Source organism: Hypanus sabinus, chromosome 14 (assembly GCF_030144855.1).
Source record: "Hypanus sabinus isolate sHypSab1 chromosome 14, sHypSab1.hap1, whole genome shotgun sequence".
NCBI lineage: Eukaryota > Metazoa > Chordata > Chondrichthyes > Myliobatiformes > Dasyatidae > Hypanus > Hypanus sabinus.
Window position 1 is genome coordinate 92,346,699 of NC_082719.1, and position 12,731 is coordinate 92,359,429.

The following is a 12,731-nucleotide window of genomic DNA, read 5'->3' on the forward strand; positions in this document are numbered from 1 at the left end:
CTAATGGCTTGGTTGTTCACACGAGTGCATCATCTTGCAATAGTGGAAAAATGGAAATATTGTTAGTTACATTTCAAGCTTATTGGGTAAGCTGAAGAAAAAATGCCAATTAATAATAATATTGATAGCTACAAGAAATCAAATGGGGGGAGCAGGACATAGAACATTAGAGTGCAGGCTGTTTGACCCATGCGCAGACCTATTAACCTACTCCAATATCAACCTAATCTTTCCCACATTGCTCTCTATTTCTCTGTCATCTAAAAATGTCTATCTAAGAATTTCTTAGATAACTCTCTGTGTGTATGCCTCTGCTACTACCTTGGCAATGCTTCTTTCTATGTAGAAAAATTACCTTTGACATCTCCCCTACACTTTTTAAATAATGCGCCCTCATATTAGTCATTTCTGCCCAGGGGGAAAGTCTCCAGCTGTCCACTCAGTCAACTCCTCATTGTCTTGTACCGTGTCTATTAATTCACCTCTCATTCTCCGTCGCTCCAAAGAGAAAATTATGAACTGCGGAGCAAGAGCAAAACTGTTTCAGTTCTAGCACAAGCCATCAGTGAGATTCGCCTGTATTGCCCTGGGTGGCTGGCGGCTCACATACTGGCCCAGCACCAGAGATATCCATGACACCTTATAGCAGTGAAAATAAAACCATAAGCATTCCCTGCCAACACCATAGCTGATAGAGGCTGTTTTGAAGTGTTAACGTTTCACTAGGCGTGATATCCACACATTTTCAGTACTGCAAACTGGTTTGGAGATGACAAAACTGCAGATTTTCGAAATACTGTATAAAAGTAAAAAAGTAAACAGTGGCAGCACTTTTGAAGAGAGAGAGAGAGAGTAATGTTTCAGGTTATAAACAAGAGAAGATCTGCAGATGCTAGAAATCCAGAGCAACACACACAGGCTGCTGGAGGAACTCAGCAGGCGAGGCAGAATCTATGGAAAAGCGTAAACAGTTGCAGCTTTAGGCCTGGACCCTTCTTCAGGACTGAGAAGGAAGGGGGAAAATGCCAGAGTGGAAAGGGTGGGGTGAGCGGATGGAGGTTAGTTGAAGCTGATGTGTGAAACCGGGTGGGTAGGAAAGGTAAAGTTCTGGAGATGAAGGAATCTGATAGGAGAGGAGAGGAGACCATGGGAGAAGGAAAAGGAGGAGAGGACCCAAGGGAAATGATAGGCAAGTGGGAAGAGTTGGAGGCTACCCAGATGAATATAAGGTGTTGCTCCTCCACCTTAATTGTGTCCTCATGATGGCACAAGAGTTTGAAGTTGATGGTTTGCATTCAAACTGGGAATACTTAAAATAAAAATAAGTGCAAAGAAAGAGAAATGGGATTATGATGGATCTGGAAAGAGTGATTAAATAGCAAAAGATAGTACAAAGGAAGCAGTTCCAGAGATGGAAGAGAACAGAAAGCTCTGAGCAGCATGAGAGAAACTTCTGGAAGGTGCCAGAGTAGACTACAATTGGTTTTGGTTTATTATTGTCGCAAGTTCCAAGATAGTGCAAAGCTTGTCTTGCTTTCTGATCATATAGATCTTATCATGACACCGTGTATTGAAGTAGAACAAAGTAAAACAATAGCAAAGCAGAATAAAGTGTTAAAGCTGCAGAGCAGGTGTCAGGAATTGTGGGGGACCTATGAATATTGGATTGTGTTTGCAGAATAATTAGTGCGTCTGATTGCACCAGGCACAGAAGCAGAATTACACCATTCAACCCGTTGAGTCTGCTCCGCCACTCTAACGTGGCAGATTTGTTAACTCTCTCAAGCCCAATCTTCTCCAAATAACCTTTGATGCCTGTACTGATCAAGAACCTATCAAATCCGAGTGACTTTAAATATACTCAATGACTTGGCCTCCATAGTCACATGTGGCAATGAATTCCACAGACTCACCACCCTCCAGCTAAAGAAATTCCTCCTCATCTCTGTTCTAAAGAGGCGTCCTTCTATTCTGAGGCTGTGCCCTCTGTTCATAGACTCCTCCACTATAGGAAACATTCTGTCCATGTCCACTCTATCGAGGCCTTCCAATATTCAATAGGTTTCAATGAGATCCTCTCTTCATTCTTCTAAACTCTAGAAAGTGGAGGCTCAGAGTCATCAAATACGCTTCATACATTAACCCCTGCATTTCCAGGATCATTCTTGTGAACCTCCTCTGGACCCAGCATTTCCTTCCTTAGAGAGGCGGCCCAGAACTGCTCACTAACTCACTACAAATTAAGTGAATGCTCTCTCTATGACCAAGTGGATTTCCTCTGGGTGCTTCAGTTTCCAGCCCTCATATCAAAGATGTAGAGGTTGGTAGGTAGTTTGTCACTATTAATGTTGCACTCTTAGTGTAGTTGGGTGGTAGCACTGATGGGAATGTAGAGAATAGTTCCCAGGCAATATTAGTGAGGATCTGGGATTGCATTGTAAATGTGCGTAGATGGATTCAGTGGGTCAAAGATCCTCCTACGTTGTATCGAATTATTACTTACATTTCTGATCACTGGTTCATAGAACAGTTCAACACATTGTGGGCCAAATGGCCTGTTGTGTCGAATCAACTAAAAAGCAAATCAAAAACACCCAAACACCAATCCCTCCTACCTACACCATGTCCATATCCCTCCATCCTCATTCTATCCATGTCCCTATCCAAATGTCTCTTAAAAGACTCTAGTGTATTTGCTTCTACCAGCATACCAGGCAGAGCATTCCAGGCATCCATGAGTCTGAGTTAAAAGACGTGCCCCACATGTCCCCCTTTAACCTACCCTCTCTCGCCAATCAATGCATGCCCTCTGGTATTAGGATGCCACACAGCCAGTATTGCTAAGCCAGCTAAAAATAGACTTATCCCATCTCCTGTCTCGTGGTTTATGATCATGTAATAGTTAATGCCCTTCAGGATACTTTGTGCATGGGTCATGAGTTTCTGTCTCCAACATCGTTCTAGATGGTGAGCTTTTGAGTTGTAAATCCTCCAGTCCTTCTACTGACTGCGACAAAAGAGCCCTGTGTTATCAGCAGGTATCTCTGTAACAATGTTTTTCCAGTTCAGGCGATGACGATTCTCTGCCTTTGTTTCAGTTCAGCCTGATCCACCTTCAAATTTAAAAGCTGACCCTGTTTTTGGATCTCCCAGAAGAATAAAAGTTCGGTGGAGTTATCCTTCAACGTGGAGTCCACGTTTTAACTTAAAGTTTATCCTGGAGTACAAACTTCAGCAAAACAATTTCTGGTTTCGGGTAAGTTCATCAGTGGTTTCAGATTACTTCTTGTGGTTTGTGTGGATATTTCTGATGAATTTGGAGGTCTGTTGAGAGTACTTACACCAACACGGATTTCTGAAGATGCAGTTTTTGTTTCTGTTCTTGCAATAGCCTTGATCGAATGCTGCTCGCGTGCTTTTGGTATGGCAAAGGCTGTTTTTTAGGTGGCAGTACGGGGATGGGTCTCAAGGAGGTGCTCCTTCCTTCTGCGAGCCTGCAGGTCATCCTCGGGCAGGGTGTAGCATTTGCTTAGCCTCCTGATCAGGGTCATGGAAGCCGTGGGAGCAGGTGGTGGATGGTCGTGTGAGCAGCTCGTGCATATCACAAGTCCTGGTTATGTGACCACTGACACCAGGCAGACCATCTCTGAAGAGTATCGATAATGGATTGGGTCACCTGTCTTGTAAGGACACAGCCCAGAAGAAGGCAATGGTAAACCACTTTGTGGAAAAGATTGCCAAGAATAATCACGGTCATGAATAGACCATGATCCCTCATGTCATACGACACAGCACATAATGATGAGGATGATAAAGGCTACTTAAGTTGCACTTCAGTTTGCCGTGGTCAGGTACCTGAGCCGTTGGAACTCATGGTCCCAAAACACATCCTACACAGTCAAGAAGGCTCATCAATGTCTACTTTTTGAGAAGAAGGCTGGCACACCCATACTCATGTCATTCTACAGATGCACCGTAGGGAGTATCCTAACAAGCTGCATCACTACTTGGTAAGGAAACTGAACTACAGAGGGCTGTACAACAGGTAGTCAAACTGCCCTGTGCATCACTGGCACCAGCCTACCTGCCATCAAGTACACGTATACATAAAGGTGCTGGAAAATGGCCTATAACATTATGAAAGATCCCTTCCTCCCCTGTTAATGGACCGTTGTTCCCACTCCCATCAGGGAGGAGGTTATGAAGAATCCACATCTGGAGAACCCGACTCAAAAACAGTTACTTTCTCCAGGCAGTAAGGCTGATCAACATCTCCACCCACTAACTCCACCATAACTTTATTATTTCCCATCAGTCATCTTATGTACTGCCTAACATCAATTTAGGCTGCTTCGGAAAAAGTATTCGACTCCCACATCTACAGAGACATTTTACCTCCTCATTTTCTACATTTAAAATGTACTGAAGGCAGTAATTTTTGAGCTGATCTACAAAACATTGTACATCGTGCCAAATCAAAAGAAAAATTCCAAAACCTGTCAATTTACTAAAAATTAAAAACCAAAATTGTAAGGCTGAAGAAGTATTCGTCCCTTTGTAATTACTACACTAACTTTCTTTGTATGCAATATACATTTCCCAATATGTTGATGTAGAAAATTGAAGGATCACCATTTTTCAATGAACTCAAAAAAAATAAATGCCCCTCTCTGTGTAAGGTCCAACATTTTGGACCAAATCAAAAATGAAGACGAGGCCATTCAAGACAAGTCAGGGAAATGATAATGGAGAGGCATAAATCTGGGGAAGGGTACAAGGCCATCTCAAAGGCACCGAACATATCTTGGAGCTCAGTGCAGTCCATCGTGAAAAAGAGGAAAAGATATGAAACCACAGCCACACTGCCTACGTCAGGTCATTCTTATAAACCTCGTCGCAAGAAAAGAATGACACTTTTAAGAGAGGCTACTGTAACGCCAACATTTATTTTCCATTGTGTGTGATTTTTTAAAATTATTATTGTATTCTTTATCTCATTTGGGTTTTTTTGTGCTGCATTGGATCCAAACTATCAATTATTTTGTTCTCCTTTACACTTGTTTACTGGAAATGATATTAAATAATCATGAATGTTGATGAAAAATACATGTATTTATAATTGATATTGATGCTAGACTAATCTTGGGCAAGTATATATTTTGCTTCTAGATGCCAAATTAAATTGGAATATATCAAAAACACGTTTTCCAAGTTTTTGTCAATAATATTTGAGGAGGTTGGGAAGAAGAGATTCAGCAGAACAAATGGCGCTTTAATACATTATGATTTTATGTAATGCATAACATTCATTGTTGAATAACTTTTTTACAGTTGAATGAAAAATCAGATAGTACACATAATTTAAATGACACCAGCTGTACAATTGGTTACGAGTTTATTCATCTATATTTGTGTCTGTTTTTGTGCTTTTAAATTCAAACCGATGAATTAAGTTGAAACATGAATGGAATGGACAACAAAGTTAAGCTTGTGGAAAATAGTTTAGTGGTGCTAATGGGTTTTGTATGCATCAGGCCTTCCCACGATGAGTTTAGGTCACCCTGCTTTCTCCAGTCCTCTGACTCCAACACAATTAAACCTAATAATCCTAACTTAAAATGCACAATCTCTGTGTGTAAGTTCATGTCTGTGTCAGGTTTTTATTCAAAGAAAGAAAATGTGACGTTGATGGGCTTCGGTGCATATTACCTGGAGGACAGCTGTTTCTGCATGGTGTAACAGGAGCTCCTCTTTGTTCTAACTCTACCACTTTATCAGGTCTTGTGTCTCATAAAACTGGTCCATTAATAAATAAACAACATCATCAAAAAAAACCTGAGAGCCTAGATTGTTTGAGCATGTGGAAATCTTGATTTTGGAAGGCTGAAACTTTTACTACGAGTCTTCATTTACTAGATAAAATTGTTGAGAAGTAAAATGGTGAACATGCAGCACTGAGCAAAATGCTGGAGGAACTCGGCAAGGATCATTCCCTTGTCCACTCGTATCTCCCCACTGATCTCCCTCCTGTTACGTATCCTTGCAAGTGGAACAAGGGCCACACCTCCCTCTGCACTTCCTCCTTCAGTACCATTCAGGGCTGCAAACAGTCTATCCAGTTGAGGTGACACTTCACTTGTGGGACTGTTGGGGGTCATCCAGTGTACCTGATGTTCCTGGTGTGACCTCCTATATATCGGTGAGATTGGGATTTTTGTTCACCACAAAAAGTGGGATCACCAGGTGGTCATCCTCCTCCCCCTCTCCTGGTTTTGCCTATCACCTGCCACCGTGTACTACTTCCTGCCCTCCACCCCACCTTCCTACTCTGACCTCTTTCTTTTCAGTCCCGAAGAAGGGTCTCGGCCCAAAACGTCAACTGTTTACCCTTTTCCATAGATGCTGCTTGACTGGCTGAGTTCCTCGAGCATTGTTTGTGTGTGTTGCTTTAGATTTCCATCATTTGCAGATTTTCTCAAGTTGTAATTATTCTCGGGATTAAACAGCCTCATGAAACAAAAGTTTAATTTCTGTATTTTTATCTATCCAACTCCAAAATGTCCTCACTTAGCTTCCAAGAACATCACAAATCCTGGGTATGCAACCACTGACACCAGGCAGACAATCTCTGAAGAGTATTGATAATGGCAGGGGTCACTCGTCCCAAGAATGCAATGGCAAGCCAGTTCTGTAGAAAAATTTGCCAAGAACAGTCATGTTCAATAGACCATGATCGCCCACGTCAAATGACATGGCACATAATGATGCTGATGATTCATTTCTTTATCCTTGGGGTTAGACAGGAACAAATGAGCCAAAAACCATGTTTCTTGCTCCAGTGTTCATAGAGGCTCCAAATGTTGAATGCTTTGTAAACTTTCCCACAAGGTATTTATTATTGGACAGAACAATTTGATAATTTGCTAATCCTAAATGTACTATTGGAAGGATTCCAATTCAAAGCAGTGGAGCAGAAAATATACACTTTCACAAAGACATTGAGAACTGAACTATGAATGTCCTGCTGCAGAATTTACCACCCAGTCTGGGATACATGCTCATGAGTTACCTTCTGAATTAATCCTTGTTTTGGGTGCCAAAGTGTAGGAAAAAGGTCTTCAAATTTGCCACAAAATATATTTCGGAAGTCTGTCACAAGCTTGCATTTAAGTAAGATTATCGGCATGACTGACGATTTGCCAACTATTCCCTCCCTGGATCTACCTAAATAATTATACCACAATAACAGTTTTACCAAGAGCTGCTACACTATCCACAGAATCTCATTTTTTTTACTGCTTCAAACCATTGTTTTTATTTTCCCTAAATATGAATTTCCACCTGCTGATATATTCAGAGAAGTTTGGATAGGTACATGGGTTGGAGGGGTTTAAATTAGGCTTATCTGACTCCACTGGGCAAATTTTGCAAGCTCACTGTCAGATTTCTCCAAAACATGTACTTTGCACTAAGGTCTGATGAAGTGAGAAAATACCAGGAGTGTCAGATCAATTCAAGGATTTTCTCAACTCCTTTCCAAACAGAAGCATTAGCTGGTGACTGAGAGAGTCATAGGGCAGTACGGTATGAAGTTAGTCCCTTTGGTCCTCCTTGTCTATCCCGAGCAAGATGGCCATTAAGTTTGTCCCATAGGACTTTGACTGTGATTGTTGGTGGCAGATGGGGTGGTGTGAGATCTCAAGCTGCTGATCTCCTGGGATTTTCTTAAAGAATAACCTCTAGAGCAGAGGTTCCCGACTTGGGGCCCATGGACCCCTTGCTTAATGGTATTGATCCTGACATAAAAAATGCTGGGAATCCCTGCTCTAGTGTTTACAGAGAATGCCATGATTAAATTAAAACATCTGGTGAGTGGCAGTTCTGGGGGTGAAAATGCATTATTAATAAGAGAGGTCAGTGGAGAATGGCCAGTCAGGTTCAAGCTGACAAGAAAAAGACAGTAACTCAAGTAAACGTGTGTAGACGAGCATCTCTGAATGCACAACAGATTGAACCTGGAAGTGGATGGGCGACAGCAGCAGAAGACCACATCGAGTTCCACTCCTGTGCCCAATAAAGCAGCCACTAAGTGTACTTCAGCACTACGTTTAGTCAAATTCAGTGTTAATAGCTATTTTACATTTTCAAGCCTACTCTTTGTACACAAACAATTTGACTAGATTTCTATACTTTCCACAGCCGAACACAAATGTAGTTTTTATTGCAACATCTGTTTTGTTATTCCTGTGAATCAATTTGAGTAGCCATGTATGCATAAAAGTAAACTATCAACACATGTTCTTTAATTTTCAGCTCGAGACGTTCAAGGAAGAGGTGACTATTACTGATGCCATTGGTGCGCAACTGTATTTGATTCGTGTTAAAGCAAAAGATTCCTTTGATTATGGGAAGTGGAGTGAATGGAGTTCAGAAGTACCGGTCACTGCATGGAGCGGTAAGCAATATCATGCAGAATGCAGAACAGCGTGAAATTTTCATTTCAGAATTTGCTGAGTAAACTTGGTTCGGTTGAACATGATGCGGTTATTTCAGAATCGGGTCTATTATCCCAGCAGATATCGTGAAATTTGTTAACTTTGTGGCAGCAGTTCAATTCAATACATGATAATAGAGGGAGAAAAAAAATGATTTGTACTAAGTGTGTAATATATAAATTTTAAAAATGATTAAATAAGTGGTGCAAAAAAAAATAGCAAGTGAGCTAGTGTTCAAGGGTTCGATGTCTATTCAGAAATCAAATGACAGAGGGGAAGAAGCTGTTCCTGATTTTCTGTGTGCCTTAAGATTTCTGTACACCCTTCCTGATGGTAGCAATGAGAAGAGGGCTTGTCCTGGCTGGTGCAGGTCCTTACTGACAGCTGCCACCTTTCTGAGGCGGCATTCCTGGAAGATGACCTGGGATAGATTTGGGATAAATTCTACAGTGCTCATAGCAGCAGAAGTTATTAGGCTAGTACAATGTAGGAGTCGTACATCACCACACATTGTAAAGTTCTTAGATGGTTGACAGATGCCCATAAAGATGATCAAAGGCCCAAGTAAAGTGATAATAAAGGAAGATTAAATAAATCTCATTAAGGGAAGACGAGACTCTTAATGCATCTGACCTTCAGGTGCGGGGAGGAAGAGCTTGAAATCTAATTTGATAGCTTTAGTTGTTTTGCAACTCAGCTGTTTTCCAAAGAATGGAAATAAATTCTAACCTTTTGGCAGCTGAAGTATTAGACGCCATCAGAAATTGCAAGCACTTATTTATAAGGGCAGAGGTTGGGTGCCTTGGTTCATTAATTTTGCTCTGCTGTTTAATAACTTTGCAGCTGGTTGTGCTGATATTGATGTCTTGATTTTCAAGATTCCTTAAGTTTGTTATTCCCAGGATTGGTAGTGGGGTTAAGCTCTCACTGTGTATTGAATGCTCTCAAAGATGTACGTCTCAAATAGCTTCTGTCAACCAAGTCTAAATTCTGACCTTAATGTGTGGCTTAGCTACTAAGCCCAGGAGAAGGAGAAAAGGTGGGTTACTAGCACCTTAAAACTAGTCGCTTTGGGCAGATGGGTCTGCCAGCTGTAGTTGGCAAAGAAGGAAAACTCTGCTCTCAAGCCTCCACTGCCTCATGGCTATACTCATGGGGAGGGCTTCAGGAGTAAACCCCGAGGAAAAATACAGAGCTGGAGAGTCCTACATTGAATTCAGTCCGTATTGGCAACTCCTACAACACCACTGGTGCCAAACCGTATTGATCTCTGCCATTGCTTTGGATTCATCAGCTACGTGGAAAGAGGGAACCTGAACAAACGAGGAAATCTGCAGATGCTGGAAATCAGAGCAACACACACAAAATGCTGGAGGAACTCAGCAGACCAGGCAGCATCTATGGCAAAAAGTACAGTCAATGTTTTGGGCCAAGACCCTTCAGCCAGAGGCTGTGCAGTCTCGTTAAAGCTGGTAGCAAATTTCACCATCTATGTCTGTCATTACTACAGGAGGAAATTGATCCTTGTCTTCCAATGTCTTACCCTGAATTTTTATTGGCAGACAGAGTGTTGTGAATTGAGATGGTTTGATAAGAGGATCATTGTCATGTGAGTGCTAGGTTCATTTCCTGCCTGCTTCAGTGAGTAAAATATAAGCTATCTGTATGGTAAAGATTAGCTTTATTTGTCACATGTACATTGAAACATGCAGTGAATTAAGCCGTTTACGTCAATGACCAACACAGTCTGAGGATGAGCTGGCGGCAATCCGCACGTGTCCCCATGCTTCTGCCACCAACGTAGCATGCCCACAACTAATAACCTTAATGCATATTTCTTTGGAATGTGAGAGGAAACAGGAGCACCCAGAGGAAACCCCCGCAGTCACAGAGAGAACATAAAACTCCTTACAGGCAACGGTGGCAATGAATCTGGGTCGCTGGCACTGTAATAGTGTATGCTAACCACTATGTTCTGTGCCCTGCCATGTAGAGGGATTACCTGTCCATAAGAGGAATATACAAAGGTGCTGTATCAAAACGGTTAGCATGAGATCAGCCCTATGAGATTAAAGCTTCTGTGCAATTTACTTTCACTCTAGTAACTTGTAAATAAATTGACATTTTTGCATTACAGAAACAACTTCAGAATCTATCCAAACTACTGTTGCCACATTAACAGTGGACTATGTGGATATTCCTGGTCAACAAACAGAGTCTCCCTCTGCTCCAACTTCAATATTTCCAAGTAAGTTCAATGTTACTTTTTGGTACTCAAGTCAACAATCAGTATGCAGTCATGGTGTCTTGAAATTTACTAAGCTGTAGGAACAGGTCCAAGTTACTGGAGGTGAATAATGGTGGTGTGAGTACACCCCTGAACATTTGAGGGCCTGGAGAGAATTCTGACATGAACTTGCTTTATAAGCCAGATTAGGAGGAATGAATTCTTAAGTGCCCTGGAGTTTAGAAGAATGAGAAGGGATTTCATTTAAATCTATCGAATATTGAAAGGCTTTGATAGAGTAGATGTGGAGAGGAGGTTTCCTGTAGTTGCAGAGTCTAGGACCAGAGGGCACAATCTCAGAATACAAGGATGTGCCTTTTAGAACAGAGATGAAGAGGAATTTCTTTAGGCAGGGGGTGGCGAATCTGTGAAATTCATTGCTACAGACAGCTGTGGAGGCTGAGTGATTGAATATACTGAAAGTGGAGGTTGATGGGTTCTTGATTAATAGGGTCATCAAAGATTATGGGGGAGAAGGCAGGAGAATGAAGTTGAAAGGAGTAACAAATCAACCATGATGGACTAGCAGAGCCACTCAATGGGCTGAATAACCTAATTCAGCTCCCATGTCTTGTATTCTTATTCACAAATGGTTTGACAAATCCCCCAAAATCAGTATGTATTTATAGAAAATGATGAGTGTGTTTATAAGAATTTAAAATATACCTAATGCACTGATAAGTTAATTATTGGGATTTAGTTGAAACAATTAAGACCATTTTCAACACACGTTATCCAATAAATTTCACTAGTGAATGCAACAGTATCACACTTTGCATTACTTTGGTGGTGCTAGTACAGAAGCATATTTGCAAGATAGATAATTTGATCCTAATGGATGAGATCTGTGGTGTCTGTCTTCAATAAATTCCAGACAAATGTTTTGTTTCTTGCCATTCCATAACACTAACATCTGACATGTGTTTCAAATGCTTTAACCACAGGCTCTGAAGTGCTGGATACGGATATTATCATATTGATCTCAATCGCCATCGTGATTGGACTATTCTCAATGACGGCTGCATTTGTGCTCTGGTATGTTTTAAAAGAAAGATTTTAATCTTTAAAGCTTTTGATCTCATGTTCGTGTAGATTGTTATGACTTGCTGTCCGTTATGCCAGGTATGTTTAGGGCTGCAGTGAAGGTCTTCCATCTCTGGCAGTGTTCAGGCTTCCTTCATCGTGTCAGTAGCTTTCTCTCGGTTTTCACCACTGTCAGTCTTGTTAGGTACCGGGTGGAGACTCGGGAATACCGTCACACTCAGATGTAGAAGGATTTTTCATTGCTGTTTCCGCAACAATTAAAAAAAAAAATTGGTCAGTGTTGTTAGCCCTGAGCTGAACCCCCAGACCTGGAGAACTGGTGGACCTACCTTTTGACATGTTTGGCATGGATGACCCTACCAAGAGCCAAACCTAAAGCCTTGACTACAGTCAACATAGCTCTCTGGGTCATTGAGGCACACAAGCCTCCAGACCCTGTGACAAGGTTGTGGTCCTCTTGGAGGAGATTTTTCTGAGTCAGCTTTATATTCTTGCCCTCATAATCTACCTTGTTATTATATTCCACCATATTGTTTGCCTGCACTGCATTTTCTCTGTAACTATTACACTTTAATCAGCATTGTTATTGTTTTACCTTGTTCTACTTCAATGCACTGTGTAATAATTTGATCTGTATGGACAGTGTGCAAGACAAGTTTTTCACTGTATCTTTGTACATGTGACAATAATATTTCTATTCTAATTAAGGAGGAAATATCTTGACAGCATTAAGTACAAGGCATGGTGATGAGAGGTTGTTATCTAGAGACACGAGCTCAAATCTTGGCTTTGCTGCTATGGCATTTAAGTTGCGTTAATAATCTGGAATTTGCAGGAGTAGTGATAGACACAGGGGCTACCAGAATGTTGTGAAAACACCCCTTGATCACTAACGTCCTTCAGAG

The 12,731-nt window shown here is 41.3% G+C and overlaps 1 protein-coding gene across 1 annotated transcript in view; it reads left to right on the forward strand.

Annotated features, from left to right (window-relative positions):
- LOC132404990 (interleukin-11 receptor subunit alpha-like) overlaps positions 1–12,731 on the forward strand; it is a 108,534-nt gene that overhangs the window by 80,756 nt on the left and 15,047 nt on the right. The window contains exons 7-10 of the mRNA XM_059989649.1: positions 3,099–3,256; positions 8,314–8,455; positions 10,633–10,743; positions 11,727–11,817. Of these exons, the coding sequence (XP_059845632.1) occupies positions 3,099–3,256; positions 8,314–8,455; positions 10,633–10,743; positions 11,727–11,817 (502 nt within the window). The remainder of the gene's footprint in view (positions 1–3,098; positions 3,257–8,313; positions 8,456–10,632; positions 10,744–11,726; positions 11,818–12,731) is intronic.